The sequence below is a fragment of the Canis lupus genome, chromosome 1 (assembly GCF_003254725.2).
Source record: "Canis lupus dingo isolate Sandy chromosome 1, ASM325472v2, whole genome shotgun sequence".
Classification (NCBI taxonomy): Eukaryota; Metazoa; Chordata; class Mammalia; order Carnivora; family Canidae; genus Canis; species Canis lupus.
In genome coordinates, this window is record NC_064243.1 from 105,791,155 (window position 1) to 105,811,374 (window position 20,220).

General features: G+C 43.0%; 1 protein-coding gene across 2 annotated transcripts; it reads left to right on the forward strand.

Annotated features, from left to right (window-relative positions):
* Positions 1–4,222: 4,222 nt before the first annotated feature.
* On the forward strand, positions 4,223–14,951 carry CEACAM18 (CEA cell adhesion molecule 18). Of its 2 annotated transcripts, none has more exons than XM_025421898.3 (7): positions 4,223–4,358; positions 5,818–6,174; positions 7,341–7,613; positions 8,598–8,873; positions 10,319–10,457; positions 12,565–12,626; positions 12,911–14,951. In XM_025421898.3, the coding sequence occupies exons 1-6, from the start codon at positions 4,307–4,309 to the stop codon at positions 12,587–12,589; spliced, it is 1,122 nt and encodes a 373-aa protein (XP_025277683.3). In that variant the 5' UTR covers positions 4,223–4,306; the 3' UTR covers positions 12,590–12,626; positions 12,911–14,951. The 2 variants fall into 2 exon arrangements, with proteins under 2 accessions (XP_025277683.3, XP_025277684.3); XM_025421899.3 differs by having other exon boundaries at positions 12,565–12,614.
* The last annotated feature ends 5,269 nt before the right edge of the window (positions 14,952–20,220 follow it).

Here is a 20,220-nt window from a genome sequence, read left to right on the forward strand (position 1 = left end):
GAATGGTATGATACCACCTTGGTAAAAATATGCATGTGTGCGTGAGTATGTATTACATATCAAAACTGAAAAGTTTCAGGGTACCTGGGTGGTTCAGTAGGTTAAGTGTCTACCTTTGGCTGAGGCCCTGATCTCCGGGTCCTGGAATTGAACCCCATTTTAGGCACCCTGCTCAGCGGGGAGTCTGCTTCTCCCTCTGCCTCTCCCCCTGCTCATGCTCTCTCTCTCTTAAATAAATAAATTAAATTTTTTTCTTAAAAAAAATCTGATTCCAGTGAATAGTCTTTCCTGCTTTTTCGAATATTAGTTGACCATATTGTTGAGGCCCCATTTCAGGGTTCTCTATTCTGTTCCATTGATCTATGTGTCTGTTTTTTTGCCAGTACCACACTGTCTTGATGATCACAGCTTTGTGGTACAACTTGAGAACAGGCATTATGATGCCCCCGGCTCTGGTTTTCTTTTTCAATATTCCCCTGGCTAATCTGGGTCTTTTCTGATTCTACACAAATCTTAAGATGATTTGTTCCAACTCTCTGAAGAAAGTCCATGGTATTTTGATAGGGATTGCATTGAACGTGTAAATTGCCCTGGGTAGCATTGACATTTTCACAATATTAATTCTTCCAATCCATGAACATGGAATATTTTTCCATCTCTTTGTGTCTTCCTCAATTTCTTTCAGAAATGTTCTGTAGTTTTTATGGTATAGATCCTTTACCTCTTTGGTTAGGTTTATTCCTAGGTATCTTATGCTTTTGGGTGCAATTGTAAATGGGTTTGATTCCTTAATTTCTCTTTCTTCAATCTCAATATTAGTGTATAGAAATGCCACTGATTTCTAGGCATTGATTTTGTATCTTGCCACGCTGCCAAATTGCTGTATGAGTTCTAGCAATATTGGGGTGGAGTATTTTGGGTTTTTTATGTACAGTATCATGTCATCTGCGGAGAGGGAGAGTTTGACTTCTTCTTTGCCAATTTGAATGCCTTGGCCACAGCAACTTCTTGCAAGATACATCTATGAAGGCAAGGGAAACAAAATTAAAAATGAACTATTGAGACTTAATCAAGATAAAAACCTTCTGCACAGAAAAAGAAACAATCAACAAAACTAAAAGACAACCTACAGAATGGGAGAAGATATTTGCAAATGACGTATCAGATAAAGGGCTAGTATCCAAGATCAATAAAGAACTTCTTAAACTCAACAGCAAAGAAACAAACAATCCAATCATGAAATGGGTAAAAGACATGAACAGAAATTTCACCAAGGAAAACATAAACATGCCTGACAAGCGCGAGAGAAAATGCTCTGCATCAGTTGCCATCAGGGAAATACAAATCAAAACCACAATGAGATACCACCTCACACCAGTGAGAATGGTGAACATTAACAAGACAGGAGACAACAAATGTTGGAGAGGATGTGGAGAAAGGGGAACCCTCTTGCACTGTTGGTGGGAATGTGAACTGGTACAGCCACTCTGGAAAATTGTGTGGAGATTTCTCAAGGAGTTAAAAATGGAGCTACCCTACCACCCAGCAATTGCACTGCTGGGGATTTATTTTCCCCAAAGATACAGATGCAGTGAAAAGCTGAGACACCTGCACTGCAATGTTTATAGCAGCAATGTCCACAATAGCCAAACTAGTGGAAGGAGCTTCGGTGTCCATCGAAAGATGAATGGAGGGGATCCCTGGGTGGCGCAGCGGTTTGGCGCCTGCCTTTGGCCCAGAGCGCGATCCTGGAGACCTGGGATCGAATCCCACGTCGGGCTCCCGGTGCATGGAGCCTGCTTCTCCCTCTGCTTGTGTCTCTGCCTCTCTCTCTCTGTGTGACTATCATAAATAAATAAAAAGGTTAAAAAATATTAAAAAAAAAAAGAAAGATGAATGGATAAAGAAGATGTGGTCTATGTATACAATGGAATATTACTCAGCCATTAGAAACAACGAATACCCACCATTTACTTCAACATGGTTGGAACTGGAGGGTATTATTCTGAGTGAAGTAAGTCAATTGGAGAAGGACTATAATTATATGGTTTCACTCATATGGGGAATATAAAAAAATAATGAAAGGGATTATGGGGAAAGGAGAGAAAATGAGTGGGAAAAATCAGAGAGGATGACAAAACATGAGAGACTCCTAACTCTGCGAAACGAACAAGGGATAGTGGAAGAGGAAGTGGGTGGGGGGATGGGGTGACTGGGTGACAGACACTGAGGGGGACACTTGACAGGATGAGCACTGGGTGTTATACTGTATGTTGGCAAATAGAACTCCAATAAAAAATATACAAAAAAATAAAATAAAAATAAAATTTAAAAACCTGAAAAGTTTCAGATAACAACTCTGGTTTTATCTCTGGGTGATCTGTTACAGGTGACTTTTGAATAGTAGTAATTAAATTCTGATAAATAATTATATGTTTTATTTATAAAGTGTTTTATTTATTTATAAATTTATAAATGTAAAAATTATGAATGTATAAATATGTGTAGGTATATTTAAATATTTATTATAAATATTAATATGTTCACATATATATTTAGATAAGTATTCATAATAGTTTAAAACTAATAAAATTAATAACTAAAAGAGTATTTTTTTAAAAGATTTATTTATTTATTTTTATTTATGATAGACACTGAGAGAGAGAGAAAGAGGCAGAGACACAGGAGGAGGGAGAAGCAGGCTCCATGCCGGGAGCCCGACGTGGGACTCGAACCCGGGACTCCAGGATCGCGCCCCGGGCCAAAGGCAGGCGCCAAACCGCTGAGCCACCCAGGGATCCCTCTAAAAGAGTATTTTTTAAAAAGATTTTATTTATTTATTTGAGAGAGAAACCATGAGCAAAGGGGAAGGGGCAGAGGGAGAGGGAAAGTAGACTCCCTGCTGAGCAGGGAGCCCAATGCAGGGCTGATCCCAGGAGTCTGAGATAATGACCTGAGCTAGAGGCAGGTGTTTAAATGGCTGAGTCAGGCGCCCCCAAAAGAGTATTAATTCTATTTTTCTTTCTTAAGAATTTTCCAGGGGTGCCTGGGTGGCTCAGTCAGTAAAGCATCTGCTTTCAGGCTCAGATCATGATCCCAGGGTCCCAGGATTGAACATTGGGCTCCCTGCTCAGCAAAAAGCCTGCTTGCTTCTCCCTCTGCCTGCTGCTCTCCCTGCTCATGCTCTCTCTCTCTGTCAAATAAGTAAATAAAACCTTAAAAAAAAAAAGAATTTTCCAAAACTTGTATGACCCATGCATTGATTTTGAAATGAAAATAGTATTTGTTGGGGCACCTGAGTGGCTCAGTGGTTGAGCGCTGCCTTTGGCTCTGGTCGTGATCCTGGGGTCCTGGATTGGGCCGTTGCAGGAAGCCTGCTTCCCCCTGCCTGTGTTTCTGCCTCTCTCTCTCTCTCTGTGTCTCTCATGAATAAATAGATAAAATCTTAAAAAAAAAAAAAAAGTAGTAGTTGTTGTCATGAAAATGAAAGACGGACATATTCCTAAGTCCAGCTTGAAAGACTTGTCGATTGACTAATTCTGGGGTCTCCCCTCTGCCTGCCTTCTCAGTTAGCCTGTCTGGATCTCTGTGTCCCCATGTTTCCCTTTTCTCCGTGGAGTATCCAGATGCAGACACATCCCACATGATCAGTGCCTCGCCCCCTTGAGCACACTCTGCTCTGTCTCTGTAGTACTTCTATTACTAACTTTGAAGATCCAACACAAAGGAATGGGTTCTATACATTTTGGCCTAGGCACACAATAGCACACCCAGCAGCTACTCCAAATGTCAAGGTGGAGGAAGATTTGCTGACCTGGAGACAGACTTAGAATAAGCTGTTGGTTTTAGGGAGGGAGAAGCAGCCCCTCATCAAATGAGACAACACAATTTAAAATTTGAGTTTTGCAGGGATTAGGAAAAATGAAAATGAATAACTGTCCATGTTCAAAAAGTCTGATGTCTCATATTTATTGTGCTTTTCAGTATTTTCCAGTTTTCCTAAAAGTGAGCATAAGGGTTTCTTTTTTTGACCAGGTATAAATAAGCTTAAATAATGCTATAAATAAGCTTTAAAAAAATGAGGTGAGTAAATAGTAAGCTAAAAGCACCCCAGAGTCATAAAGATAACAATTCCCCAAGCATCTCCTCCCTAGTCCCGCCTGCACCATGGTTCAGAGTCCACCCTGGGGCACAGGAAGAGGGTGGGGACTAGCAGCCCAAAGCCAGAGATGCAGGTCTGTGAAGAAGCAGAGGAGGCTGTCCAGCCCCTGGACAGACACCTAGCCCAGGAGGACCTGTGGAACCCATGGATCCTTCCAGACCCAGATGCAGACTATGGAGGAAGATGGTTCTCCTAGGTAAGAGAGCTGAACCCACAGGACAGCGGAGTGGTAGAGGAGAGGGGGGCAAGGCTGGCATCCGGACTTTCATGAGCTCACAGACCTGGGCGTACTTCACCTATAGAAACATTTTCTGTCTTACACACACACACACACACACACACACACATGCACGCACAGTGTTCATCCCCATCCACCCTCAGGAGTGATGAACCTGGACCCCCACTCAGAAAACATCTCCTCTGGGTGCCTAGTCTGCCCTGATCCCCTCCCCCACCTCTCTAGCTGGACTCCTTCCAAACCCCTCACTTCTCTCCAGGAACCTCTCAGCCCCACTGACAGGGACAACTCTCATGTCTTGCTGGCTACTTTGTGGCCTGGAGTCGGGAGAGGGGAGAGTCTCAGGTGTCTTTGCCTCAAAGCAGCCTCAGAGGTAGCCAGTCTGTGTTTGGCTACACAGACAATGGATCTCCATGTCTTAGGTGATGACAGATTATTACCCACATTCACATGCACTCCACTGAATTTAGATGCTAAGTCAAAGACATGTGTAGATAGTCTTGGGGGGCTTTATCCACCCACCCTTGATATCAGCCAAGCACTCTCACTAGGTTCTACCCCATGCTCAGAGATGCTGTGATGTGGTGGTGGCTGAGACAGCCTCATGGAGTTCAGAGTCTAGAGTGAGATGAGATCTATCTCCAGACTCTGATGACTCAGAGTGACAGGGATGGGGATGAGGTGGCCCAGGAGGCTGGGGGAGCCTTAAGGGGCCACCTGACCCAGACTAGGGAGGAGGGGATATCAGACCTGAGAACTTAAAGATGAGTAGAAGTGAGCTGACAAAGGGGATGGGGATGGGGAGGAGGGAGCAGGGATCTGTGTGCCAGAAACAGGGAACAGCATGTGTGAAAGCCTGAAGTCAAAAGAGAGAATGTGGTATCAAGAGAGCTATCTATGTCTGGGGCACACAGTATAGATACTATGTCTTCTGATAAATGAATGCATAAATGCACACATGAATAAGGGAGTTCATGGGATAATGAGGTGGGGTGGTGTGATCCAAAAGGAGACTAGATGAGAGTCATAAAGACTAGCTCTCTCTAAGACTGTCTTATACACCATGCTGAGTTCGAACTTTATCTGTGGAGTGACAGGGAGCCATGGAAGGTACCTGAACAGGGGGAGAGCAGGGTCATAACTGGGTCTTTATAAGGATCCACCTAACTGTCATATGAGGATGGGTTGGAGACTGAGTGTCCAAAGAGGAAACCAGGCTGGAAGAAGATGAGGATGGAATGGACCAGGGCAGAGGCTGAGGGGATGGGGAGGAGGAGACAAGCAGGGGAGCTAAAAACTCATGGCTTGTTTACCACTGTCCCTGGGGATCATGGCCTGGATGGTGTAAATCAATCTCTCTTCTCACTTTCTCTTTTCTCTCTCTCTCATGTATGTGTATTCTATTTGTCCTCTTCAGCCAGTCTGCTGGCCTGTGGGATCCACCAAGCCTTTGGCCAAATGTTCATCAGCCCAGACTCACTTATAGGAGTCAAGGGATTTCGGACTGTCCTGGTCCTCGAGAATGCCACCCAAGATGCTCAGGAATACAGTTGGCACCGTGGTGCAGAGGACACTGTGGAAAATATGATTGTCAGCTACAAACCTCCCTTCAATTCCTGGCTATCTGGGCCTATGTTCAGCGGCCGGGAGAATGTGACCAGGTTGGGTGACCTGGTGATCAGGAGATCTGCATTTAGTGACACAGGGAACTACACTGTAAGGGTGGACACAGGCAATGAGACCCAGAGAGCAACTGGCTGGCTTGAAATTCAAGGTGAGTTGGCAGGCTGCCCTATTTCCATCGGACCTGGGGGCTTTGGGAGTGAGGTCCCTTAGAGATCATACTATCCAAGCTTCCTCTACCCCAAGGTGACAGTGGGCCTCAGCAGATGGTAGGCTAGCTTCTCCCGCAGAGATGGGTCAGTCATCTCCTTTACATGCTCCATCAGGGTATCAGTTATGCATCATTGCATAACACAGAGCCATAAACAGTAGTTTCAAGCAGCACCCACTTCTTATGACACATTCCTGTGGGTCAAAAGTCTGGGACAGTGCTATGCTATGAGACTCACAAGGTGTTGAATCAGGGCTGTGGGCTCGTGTGTCATGGTTCTTTGCTTCTTCAAGGTCAGCTGAATTCTCTCTCTCTGGTCTGTTAAGTAGGAGTCTTATATGACATAAGGTAACACTTAGAATGACAGCCCATTACTTTTGCCATGTTGTGTAGGTTAGAAGAAAATCATGGGTTTCACCCACATTTGAAGGGCAGGGATTATATAGCCTGGAGATCATGGGTCCATCTTGGAGTTCTATCTACTACAGACAGCTCCTGGAGGCTCCATAGGTCTAGGGGGCAGAATGTGGACTTGGAGACAGGAAGCCCTATGTTTACCTCTGACTGTGTATATGTCACATGGCCCTGAGCCTTTGTCTTCCCCTCCGTGGTGTTCTCAGTTTCCTCATCTGTAGCCTGAGGATAGTATCTACCATTGTCTGTTGTATGATTGGGTGGGGTATTTGTAAAGTGAATGGGACTTAGATAATGGGAGCAATTATTATAGAGAATCCAAATACCACCTGTCACTTTGAATTCTACCCATGGTTCCTCAGTTGGGGGTGTTCTGATTTTAGGTTCTGGGTTCAGAAACTACCATTAGGCTACATACCCATCCCAGGAGCTCACCATTATTGTAGTGGATGCCACAGTGATGACCCAGAGCATAGGACGGTGCACTCAGACTAGTGCCCACATCTCAACTACTCATGCCCACTCCCTACTTTTCTGTCCCTCTCAGCTCTAGGGGTGTTCCTTTGCCAAGACCCCACACCCCATATTACAACTCTTGGCTTCTCATCAACCTACCCCAGAGTCCCCTTTGAAGAGGAGCAGAGCTTAAGGTGGCAGACCCTACCCTAATGACTTCTTCCTATTTCCCCCAGAGTTGGAAAGCAACCCAGAGATCTGGGCCAACACCAGCTCTGTGGTAGAGGACGTGGATTCTGTGGCTGCCATTTGCTACACCAATGCCACCAATATCAGGTGGTACGTGGATTACACACTGGTATCCAGCAATGACCGGATGACAATCTCCCCGGACCTCCAGACCCTCATCATCCACAGGGTCACCCGCCGAGACAGAGCACTTTATTGTGAGATAGATACTATCATGGAGATTCCTCGGAGGAGTGAAATTCTCTCTCTAACTGTGGCCTGTGAGTGGTCTGGGGCCATGAGAGTGATGCCAGTGGTGGGCACAGGGCCTTCCAGTGACATAACAATAAGACAGGCAGAACTAGAGAGAGGAAACACCATGAGCCAGCCCATGGACCACTGGATCTGGGTTTGAATCTCAGCTCTTTGGACTTAGAATCACCCTCACTGCACAGAACAATCTGCTATTTAAAACAGGGCCCCTAATTCCTACTCCTCAGATTAGAAATAGTGCGAAATTTGTTCAGAGCTGGCTTTTGTAAAGAGGAGACTGCTTACAACTAATAGTCTCTTAAAAAATGACAGTTTATTAAATATTCAAATCCCACATTCTCTTGAGCCTTCAGATTTATTGATCTTTTTATTCTGGTTTTCTAAATTTGGTAAAATCCCCTTCATTTTTCCTTTGTAGTCAGATTGAACTGACTGCACTCTCTTAAACAGACAGTTCTATTTTAAAGCTAAATGAAAGTCTCACACATTCTCTTTTCTCCATAATCCTTTGATTTCCTGCCAAGGCAAGTATACAACCTAGCCAGACCTCCCCAAAATCTCAAACAGGTCTTGTAAGTCAAAGACATTGACTTATAAATACAATGAACCTTGGGTCTTTCCAACATTCTGGGACTTTTCACATTTACCAAACTCTTTCACATCTTTCCACTGTGAAAAAGCACAAGTCTTGAATGGTTTTCACACCTAAATCTAAAAACACACAGAATCTGATGTGTTGCTTCTATTCGTATTTTATTGTGACATGAAGAGCTATCATGGGGCTGGCTCATAGTAGGTGCTTGATAACAGAAGATGTTGTAATTATAGTTGTGTTGTTGGCACAGCTGCCTTGTGTGTGTTGGGTCTAGGGGATGCTTGGGGTGCAGCGTAGGGGCATCTCCTGGTCAAGGAGGACTACATGTGGGCTGAGGGAAAGAGACAAGGTCCCAAGGTCAGAAACATAGCTCTGGTCTCCTGCTCTGTCTCTGCAGATGGGCCAGATGAAGTGTTGCTGAGTACCAGTCCCAGTATCTTCAAAGGTGTCCTATCTGCTAAGATAGGCTCCCAGGTGGATATGGCGTGTACTGCCTTTTCTGTTCCAAGTCCCAAGTATCATTGGAGCCACAATGGCTCTCTCCTAAGCTTCTCAGATGCAAGCATCACTCTCCCAAGTCTGGCCTGGGAACAGATGGGCAGATACAGATGCATCGTGGACAACCCCGTGACCCAGCTGACGATGTACAGAGAATTCCAGATCCAGACACCCCGTGAGTACAGCAGCTCCCCTCTGGGGCTCATGCTCCCCAAATCTTCTCCTCCCAATGCTTTTATTTTTTAAAGATTTTATTTATTTATTCATGAGAGACACAAAGAGATAGGCAGATACATAGACAGAGGCAGAAGCAGGCTCCCTGCAGGGAGCCCAATGCGGGACTTGATCCGAGGACCCCAGAATCATGCTCTGAGCTGAAAGCAGATGCTCAGCCGCTGAGCCACCCAGGCATCCCTCAACTCCATGCTTTTGCCTAAATAGTGCCTGTCATTGTGAATGCCATCTCCACCTTGCAATGCCATGCTTACAATGGTTGAGTAAAATGTCCCCATCCTCTAAGGTCCAAGTCCAAAGCTGCCTCCTCTATGAAGCCCTCAGAGATCTCTGGTCAGAGCAAGGGTGGATCCCTGGAAGATATGGTCAGCCAACATTCACTGGGCACTTACTGTGTGCCAGCCACCATTCTAACCTGTATGACCCTCACAGCGACTGTTGTTAACACCACCTCCACTTACAGATAAGAAAAATGAGCTATGGGAAGTTGGAGCGCTTTATTCAAGATTCCAGTTCCAATCAACAGAAGAGGCTGGGTTCAAACTCTGGCAATCCAACCTCACAGCCTATGTCCACAGCTATTTTGCTTGATTGCCTCAATATGAGAAAGTAGAAAGGTCAGGGGAAGCAGAGATCTGTTGTGGATGTGATGTCTGGAACTTAGCTTGGGAATGAATGTATATATAGGAAGAGCTCCTCTCTGAGCCTCAGTTTCCCTATATGTAGTGTCGAGATTAAAAGGGTCCCTATATGACAGGGTTTCTGGTAGAATTAAATCAGACAATGCGTGAGAATCTATCAGCCTGGCTTGTCCTAGAGAAAGCCACATACACAACTGAATGTGGGCTGAAGACATTTATTCTGGTCACTCCACACTATTTACTAAAGCATCTGCTACACACTAGACATGACCAACCAACTGTGAATGATTATGCACCAACTGATTTACACCTTTCTTACTCCACTGGACTGTGAGCTTCAGGAGGATAGAAGCTGGGAGAGCTGTTTGCTCACCTTTTGTCCCCAGTGCTTAGCATGGTGCCTGGCACATTGTTGGCGCTCAGTGAATACCTGTGCAATAGGTTAATGACCCTGTGTAACCAGCACCCCTGATCCTGTCACTCTATCCCCTTGAGTGGGTTTATTCTTTTTCAGAGTACTTCTTGCAGCCTGCAATCATATCAGACATCTCTTTGCTTTGTCGTCAACTGTCCACTTCCCAGCTGGAATGCCAGCCCCATGAGGGCAAGAAGTTTGTTTTGTTCACTGAATTCCTAGCACTTAGAACATATCAGATGTTGATTGATAAATCTCTGAAGAACAGATGTGTGGTGAACGAAGGGTTGAGTGGTGGTATTCCTGACCCCCTTGTATCCTCTTCTCCAGGGAACATTCCTGTTGTTGTAAACAGAGGTTTCTACATCTCAGGAGCCAAAGTGGTGTGGCTCATTGTGATGATAGTCCTGGGCAGCCTCTACATCTGTGGAATCCTGATCTACGGCTTGATCAGCAATTTATCCATCAGGTGCCTGTTGCCCTGGGTCAAGGGTTGGGTGCTGGCTCAGGACTGGGTCTCAAGAGCACTCCCCTAACGGGAGAAGGCAGAGACAGGAGGGGAAGGGACAAGGCAGGAATGGGTTGTCAGGAATCATTTGGGGCAGACAGATAGGTGGAAGACCAGAAGCCAGTGGCAGAGAGGGAGGGTGTAGAGGCAGTCATGCTTCTACACAGCAATAGGGTTTCACCCAGTGACTTCTTTTCAGCCCAGTTTCTTTGTGTTTATGATGTTGATATGGAAGTTGACCTGGAGGGGCATCCATGAGAATGAACAGGGTGGGTTTCAAGCATCCAGCATGTGTCTGGTACATGGTAGTTACTAGTCACCACATGAAGTCAGGGAAACAGGTAGTAGAGTCAACTAAGCAGGGGAAGAGATTGGGCAGAGGAAAATTCTAATCAGGATTCCAATCCCAGCTCTGCCTCTAGCTGTCTGAGTGTGACCTTGAGTAGATCACACTCCTCTCAGGTCCTCTTAGCTCATTTGGAGGATATGAAGGGTAACACCCCCCTGAAGGGAGATATGGGGGGTACACACAATTCTTGGAGGATGAAGCAATTATCAGTATTCTCAGTACAGAGTAGATCAGAATTTCTCAAGCTCAGTATTATTGATATTTGGGGCCAGATAATTATTTCAGGGGAAGGGGATAAGGCTGTCCTGTGCACTGTAGCATGAGCATCTCTGGCCTCTACCCACTTGATATCTGTAGGAATAACCTTCTTCAATCTCAGTTTATACCACCAAAAATGACTGTAGGCATTAGAAATGTCCCAAGGAGGGCAAAATTGTCTTGTTTGAAAACTATTGCAGTAGATGTTACAGATAGCAGTGATGATGGAAATGATGTTGATACTGATGATGTTGGTGATGCTAAAGTGGTGGTGGTGGTGGTGGTGGTGATGGTGGTGATGGTGGTGATGGTGGTGGTGGTGGTGGTGGTGGTAATGATGGTAATGGTGATGGTATTGATTGTGGTGATGATGGTGAAGGTTTTAGAAGATGCATTCTTTTTTCAAATCATTTTAGTATTTTGATATGGAGCCAATCTGTGATCATTGCACAATTTCTCTATCAAGAAGCCTACAGTATTGACCATCAGGATGACAGCCCATTCGTGCTTTAGTTTGCCATGTGTAAAATGCAAGTGATACTGGTGCTGACCTCACAGGGATATCTACTATGGGAATAAAGTAAGGTATCACTGATAAATAGCTTGGAACAAAGCATGGGACACAGTAAGGGCTCAACAAAATCTGAGGTATTATTATTAATAATATCATCATCCAATGTACTTTTCCAAACTAGTCATGATTAAACTCTAGGCAGTTTAAGAGGGGTTCTAGGATATATATACATATATATATATATGTTGCTTTTTCTTCTATAGCCTGAAAGAAGCTAACTAGCCAGTCATAACTCCCTCATCACAGCCAGGAGTGAACCCAACATCTCCACTGCCTCATTCTCCTTAGAGGTGCCACATTCTCCTTGATCTTAGTTCTTCAGGCTAGCATGCATGAGAACAAAGGGCTGGGAGTCAGAGTGGCCAGGTTCAGAATATTAGCCTCTGTCATTTTCTAGCTGTGTGACTTTAGGCAAGTACCTTTATCTTTCTGAACTGTTTCTTCATCCATAATACGAGGTTAAAATTTCTACCTTGTGTGACTATTGAGAGCGTTCAATATAATGTCTGTAAATCATTTACCATAGTGTCTGGAATATAATAGGTGTGAAATAACTTACTATTATTATCACTAGTAATTAGGCCAGGTAGTGCCAACTCCTTCCCCAGGCACACTCAGCCCCTTTTACCTCCCCACCTCTGCTGGCCCATGACATCTTCCTTCAGCGACCTTAAGACATCAGAAATGATGAACCATATGGGGAATGTGGAGGAAGGACTCTTGGTGTAGAAGTTAAGCTCTCAGATTTGTCCCCTGCTACTCCTGAGGTCCTTCACAAGGAGGGCTTAGAAAGAAGCTTACCACACCAGCATCTCCCCAGGACTCTGCTGCATTCTCTGTTTCCTACAGACCTGAGATATGACATCTTCCCTGATTTCTCCCCATAGGCGGAGCCAGTTAAATGAGTGTTAACCTCAGACCATGAGGACAAGACCAGGTGGGCAAGGAGGTGAGGTGGAATGAGGGAGGAGGGCTGAGAGAGTTCCCATAGGGATGGGTTAGGCTGGAGACAGTCCAGAGCCTAGGTGGAGGAGACAGTCAAGAGAAGGAACTGGCCCAGTTGCCCTGAGGTTGGGAGATGGAGGCTCCTGTAGGAAGTCTGGAGCCCATAACAAGGAGGGGGAATGGGCAATGGGGAGTAGGCTGGGGTGGGTCATATGCGGTGCACTGTGCTGTAATTTCAAGGCCTCTTCTCCACCAACAAATGCACTTCTGCCTTCTCCTTTTCCTTAGCTTGACACCATGGCAACACCATAGAAGATGCAAAGACGACCATTGCCAGTGACCGGGAAACTGAACAAACTATAAATGCCCAACAACCAGGAATGGCTTAAATGAACATGGCACAAATTGAGCTTAACTGTCATCGTTAGACACCATGCTGGGGAAGGGTGCTCACTGATGCAACAAATGCTTATAATTCATTGTTAGAAAAGCATAATATAAAGTTGTACCTGCTAGGACCATCATTATGAAAAGGATAGATTAATTGACTGATATAATATGTATAGTATGTATGTATTTGTTCTACAGTTGTATATGTACACACATATATACTTATATATGTACATATATACACATATATGTGTGTACATATACACACACACATATATACACACCTGTACAAATAATACAGAAAATGTTATCTATTAACAGTCCTATCTCTTAATTTCCTTCTTTGCACTTTACTGTATGTTCTAAAGTGGTTTTTTTTCTTACAAAATGTATAAACTGTTTTTATAATCAGGAAAAGAAAACCCAATAAAGCTATGGGCCCAGCGCACATCCTGGCACCACTCTGCTGTGCTAAAACACAATAAAATATCACCTGCAGGAAGAACCAGCTAGGGCTTTTAGCGCCTCCTGTCCCATTTCCACCAGCTAACAGCCTGCCTCATATGGGCTGACCAGCATTGTCTTCTGAATCATCTTCAATGTGCACAGGCAGATTGAAAATAGATGTGTGCATGCTTATGTTCTTCTCATGGATTTGCCCTTTTGTGATCTCTGCACTCACTTATTTAATCACTATATCTGTGTGTCAAAATGCATAGATTCACAGATATTTCCGAAACCATCTCATTTGCCTGATAGAAAACCAAACACGTCCTGAGTTAACCACTGCATATACCCATCGACAGAGGTGGGCATTATACTATTTCTATATCTAAACCTGCATCTCCCCACCTTACAGTCTTTTGGGGTTTTTTAGATTTTATTTATTTATTCATGAAAGACACACAGAGAGAGAGGCAGAACATAGGCAGAGGGAGAAGCAGGCTCCATGTAGGGAATCCAACACAGAACTTGATCCTGGGTCTCCAGGATCACACCCTGTGCAGAAGGCAGATGCTCAACCGCTGAGCCACCCAGGCATCATCCCCCCACCTTACAGTCTTAAGTAGATATGGCTGTTGAATTTTATCTAAAGCCTTTCCATTATTGTTAAATTTTTATTATTTTTTAACCAAACGTAGATTTATATATAGTAAAATACACTAATCTTACATGTATAATTCAATGAGTTTTGATAAATACATACACTCATGTAACTACTATCCCAGTCAAGATATATGATATTTCCTGCATCCCAGAGTTTCCTTGTGCGCCATTAAAGTTATTTGCCAGCCACACACTCTCAAAAGAGAGGCAGCTGCCTTTGTGAATTTCTGTTCCAATAGGTTAGTTTCATCTTTTCTTGGACTTCATCTAAGTGGAATTGGAGTATATTCTTTTGTATCTGGCTTCTTTCACTCAATATGCTTTTGAAAGTCATTAATGTTAAATGTTTTTTTCTTTTAATGTTGACTAGTAGTATTCTGTTGTTTGGCTATAGCACTTTGGTTATCCATTCACTTATTTATGGGCATTTGTTTTTGTTGTTGTTTTATTGTTGTTGATGGGCATTTGAATTGTTTCTACCTTTAGTATTATGAATAATGCTGCTATAAACATTCACGTGCAAATGTTTGTGTGGACCTTTGTTTTCATTCTTGGATAAAAACTAGGGGTGGAATTGCTGGGACTTAGAGTGGGTATATTATGTTTAACTGTATACAAAACCACTACATTGTTGTACAGAACACATGGTTGTACTATTTACATTCCCACCAGAAATATACAATAGTTCCAATTCCTCCATACCTTCTCCAACATTTGGTGTGCTTAGGCTTTTATTTTCACATCTGCCATTCTAGCAGATGTGATAGGGCATTTCATTGTGATGAATTTTCATTTCATTGATGTCCAGTGGTGTTGACCACCTTTCATGTACCTACTGGCCATTTGGATCTCTTCTTTTATGAAATATATGAATGAGTCTTTTTTCTCATTAAAAAAATTAGGTTATTGTGTTATTAACTGGTAATTATATATTCTAAGTTCAAGCCCCTTTTCAGGGATACATATATATATTTTCTCCCACTTTGTGACTTGCCTTTTCATTTCAATCATGTCTTTTGATGAACAGGAGTTTATAATGAAAAAAAAATATATATATATAATGCTGACTGTTGTGGATGCCCTGTAAGAAATCTTTGCATACCCATAGATATTCTCCTAAATTTTTCTTCTAGAGCAATTCTGTCTGATAGAAATATAATGCAAGTTAAATATGTAGTTTCATAATTCTAGTAGCTATAATAAAAAAAGGTAAAAAGAAACTGGTGAAATTACTTTTTAATAATGATGTATTTAACCCAATATATCTAAAATATTATAATTCCAGCAGATGATCAATATTAAAAATTATTGAGGTCTTTTATCTCTTTTTTTCACAGTAAGTGTAGCACATCTTAAAAAAAAAGATTTACTTATCTATTTGAGAGAGAGAGAGCAAGAGAGCATGCAAGCAGAAGGAGGAGAAGAGGGAGAGGGACAAGCAGACTCCCCACTGAGCAAGCCAGACATAGGGCTCTATCCCAGAACCTAGAGCCAAACCTAAGCCAAAACCAAAACCAAGACTCAGATGTTCAAACAACTTAGCCACCCAGGCACCCCTAGTACAGCACATCTTAAATCCCATGTGTGGCTAGTGACTATCACACTAGACAACACAATTATAAAATCTTTATAGTTTTTACTTTTAGGTTTATGATTAATCTCAGACTAATTTTTTGCATGTGACATGAGAAAGGGGTCAAGGCTTATGGTTTCCAAATTTTTATCTACTTGTTCTACCACCATTTGTTAAAAAGTCCCTCCTATCCCAATTGAATAAGCTTGGACTTGTTCAATTAACGATATATACACACTTTATTTATGGACTCTATTCTGTTCCATACCACAGTGTCTTGATTACTCTAGCTTTATTGTAAAATCTTATTTCTCCAACTGTGTTCTTCTTTCATCAGATTGTTTTGCTGTTCTAGGTCCTTCACATTTCTATGTAAATTTGGGAACCAACTTGTCAATTCATGTGGGTATACATATATACGTACTTTTATGTTTGAGAACCTTCCTCATAAGTTTGGTTTGTCTCTATTGGGGAAGATCATGTCCTGCTGCTTGACTCCATTCTGAACCCAGAAATCTACCTCTTGAACTTGACTTTCAAGGACAGAGGCAGAGGAAGGCCTGGTGAGAGGGTGTTCCAGTAGAAGGCAGAGTGAGAGTGAGGACTGCTGCTGGAACCCTCCAGAGTCAAGAGAATTCTCAGGAAGGCTTTTGTGCTCAAAGCACAAGGATCCTGCATATGGTCAGCATACACTTTGTGCCAAGAATTCTGACAGGATTTTCCTACAGTTAATTCTCACCATGAACTTGCAGCTAGGGCTTCTCATCCCTGTTTCACAGAGCAGGAAACTGAGGCACAGGAAGGTCTGTGTCTTAATAAAGGGGCAGCGTGTGGCTTTGCACTTGAAACTGTTTCCAAAGCCTGTGTTGTTTCCACTGTACTTACAACTCATCACCTGGAGGTCTTCTGATTCTACAGGAATCAGCCTCTGACTTTTTCTTTGACCCCCATCCCATCCCCAAGGGGTCAGATGCTCAAGCCAGGGCTGGGTCTCAGCAGTCTCTCACTTGTGAATCTTGATTCTGAGTACTCAATACTAGGGGCCACCTGTTCCTGTCTGCCCCAAGGCTCCTTCCCACAAATCTGAGGGATGCATAATGGAGCTCTTCTTCCTCCCCTGAGGACTGGGTAGCTGCATCTGAGGGAAGGATGACTGCTGGGGATTCAATCAGGGGACTCTGAGTGTAGGGAGAGAAAAGGGAGTGAGGACAGGATAAATCAGAGAGCATCCAGGAGGGAGGCCCATGAATTCCTTCATCCATTCATCCCATGCACGTTTTTGTTGAATCTCCTCAAATATTTAATACATAGCACTTTATTTGGTGCTTATGAATCTCATTAACCTCCCACAACAACCCCATAAAGAATATATTATTATTGTCCTCACTTTAATGCTATGAAAACAGAGAGTGAACCAAGGAAGTAACGTGCTCAAAGTCTCTGATGAAACCAAAGCCTGGTGCTCTGCTGAGGCTCCCTGTGTGTTAGGCCCTAAACTGGACACTGCATATATACTGTAGTGGATACAGCAGACATAGGCCCCGATCTCTCGCAACTTACTCTTTTTCTCCCCCCTGCAGCTTACTTTTTAACAGAGGGAGGAGGCAAGAAGGGAGTTAAAAAAATAAGTACCTAATTGTGAATTATGATACAATGGACAGGAATTGGGTAAGGGAGAGAGAATTACAAAGCCTTGATTTGGGTACTGCACCTGTTCTTAGGAAGCTCACAGTTTGGTGGAAGGACAGTCAGTCAAAGAAATTATATCCCTATGAAACAGGAAGAAAAATAGCTCTTCAAAGCTGCCCTATACTCTAATCCCCTGGGACCTGTGACTGTGTTATCTTATATGGCAAAAGGGATTTTGGGGATGGGATTAAATTAAGGATATTGCAATGGGGAGATTGCCCTGGATCTTTTGGGTGTGGTCGATGTAATCAAAAGGGTCTTTATCTTTACAAGAGTGGGATTTGAAGATGCAATGCTTCTGGCCTTGAAGACAGAGAACAGGACTATACAGCTGCCTCCAGAAGCTGGACAAAGCAGTCTCTTCTGCACACAGCAGCCAGAGGGATCTGTGAAAATGAAAGCTAGATCATGTCCTTCTTCTGCTCAAACATCTCCAGATGCCCACAGTAGACTACATGTACAGACATGATTTACACATACCCTGACTTCTCCAAACTCATTTCCTGCCTGTTGGCACTTACCTTCTTCTAATTACACAGACTTACTGATGGTCCACCCCTCACTGGTTTGCTGTGTGAGCATTTGCACCTGCTATTTCTTCTACCTAGAGTGCTCTTTGATCACAATAGATTGCAAGCTCTTGAGGCTCATTCATGTCTGTGCTTAATCATCACTAACAAAAACCACACAGTAGCTTATGTAATGGCAGAGAATGTTTGCAAATCATATATCTGGAAAGATGTTAATATCCAGAATATACAAAGAAGTCAAGTCAACAACAAAAACCCAAATAACTCAGTTTTTTAAATGGGTAAAAAATCTTGAATCAGACCTTTCTCCAAAGAAGATATACAAATGGCTAACAAGCCTATGCAAAGACAAACACCACTCACTGCTAATCATTGGAGAAATGCACATCAAAACTACAATGAGGTATCATCTCACACCCATGAGGATGCCCACTATAAAAAGCAAAAAATAGGGACACCTGGGTGGCTTAGTCAGTTAAGCATCTGTCTTTAGCTCAGGTCATGATCTCAGGGTCCTGAGATTGAGCTTCGAGTAAGGCTGTGCTCAGTGGAGAGTCTGCTTCTCTCTCTCTCCTTCTGACCCTCCCGCACCCCCAGTTGTGCTCTCTCTCACTCTTTCAAATAAATAAATAAAATATTTTTTTAAAAAAGGCAAAAAATAAAAAAATAGCAAATGTTGATGAGGATGTGGGGAAAAAATGAACCTTTGTGCACTGTTGGTGGGAAAGTAAAATGGTACCGCCACCGGAGAAGATAGTATGGTAGTTTCTCATAAAAATTAAAATGAAACTCTCATGATCCAGCAATTCCACTTACAAATATCTAGCAAAAAAAGTAGAAAGCAGGATCTCAAAAATATATTTGCATACCCATGTTCATTGCAGCATTATTTAAAATGGTGGCAGGTGGAAGCATCCCTAATATCCATCAGCAGGTGAAAATGTGCTGTATACATACAACAGGATATTATTCAGTCTTTAGAAAGAAGGGCACCCTGCAGTGCCTGGATGATCCAGTCAGTTGAGCCTCTGACTCTTGATTTCAGCTCACGTCATGATTTTGGGGTCCTGGGATTGAATCCTGCATTGAGTCTGCTTGAGATTCTCTCTCCCTCTCCCTCTGCACTTCCCCACCCCCACTGTGCTCTCTTGCTCTCTCTCAAATAAAAAATATATAAATCTTTAGAAAGAAGGACATCCTATCACAGGCTACAACATGGATAAACGTAGAAGACATTATGCTAAGTGAAATAAGCCAGGCACAAAAAGACAAAAACTGCAGATTTCATTTATGGGAGGTATCTAAAGTCATTGAATCTACAGAAATAGACAGTAGAATAGTGGTTGTCAGGGACTGGAGTGGCAGAGGAAGTGGGTAGTTGCTGTTCGATAGATAGATGTAGAGTTTGTTTTGCAAGATGAAAATGTTCTAGAAATCTGTTGCACAACTGCACATTTAAAGATACCTAAGTGGTAAATTTACCACAATAAATAAAGAATAACAACAACAACAACAACAAAAAAAGCATAAGCCATCTCCCCAGCACTCTCAGTCTCTGCACCCTGTATTTTCCCCAAAGTATATGTCTATCTTTCATATTGTAGTCACTTATTTGTTGTTCAATTGTTTGTTTGATTGGTTTGGTTGTATCCCTCTGTCTAGACTAAAAGTTCATTGAGCACAAGATGAAAAATTTTTTTCATAGATGGGGCAGCTGGGTGGCTCAGTCAGTGGAGCATGTGCTCTTGATCTTGGGATCATGAGTTCAAGCCCCACAGTGTAGAAGTTACTTAAAATCTTTAAAAGGGCAGCTGAGTGGCTCAATGGGTTAAGCATTTGCCTTCAGCTCATGTCATGGTCCTAGGGTCCTGGGATCCAGCCCCACATCAGGCTCCCTTCTCAGCACGGTCATCTACTTCTCCCTCTCCTTCTGCCCCTCCCCCCACTCATGTTCTTTCTCTCTCTCTCAAATAAGTAAATAAATAAAATCTTTTAAAAAGAAGAAAAATTTTTTTCATAGATGAATCTTTGGCACCTGAAATGCCTGTCATTTGGCAGATGCTCAGTAACATCTCCTGAACAACTAATGAATGAAAGCACACATGGTACTTTGCTCAAGATCCTCCAAAGGTTTCCAGTCACACTCAATATAAGTGGATGAAAAATGTGAGGTTTACAATGGAGCATGAAGGCTAACGGGAATGAAGAAGTAGAAAAGGGAGGGAAGAGCATTTGAGGAAAGAGGCAGAGCCCATGCAAAGATCCAGAGGAGTGGATGGAGTAGAAAGTAAAAGTGACTTTCTGAACCA

Bases quoted from the DNA above. Each gene is read 5' to 3' on its own strand.
- CEACAM18 (XM_025421898.3), top strand. From the start codon at position 4,307: ATGGATCCTTCCAGACCCAGATGCAGACTATGGAGGAAGATGGTTCTC. The intron at 7,614-8,597 runs GTGAGTGGTCTG...CTGTCTCTGCAG, and splicing joins TCTCTCTCTAACTGTGGCCT to ATGGGCCAGATGAAGTGTTG. The intron at 8,874-10,318 runs GTGAGTACAGCA...CCTCTTCTCCAG, and splicing joins ATTCCAGATCCAGACACCCC to GGAACATTCCTGTTGTTGTA.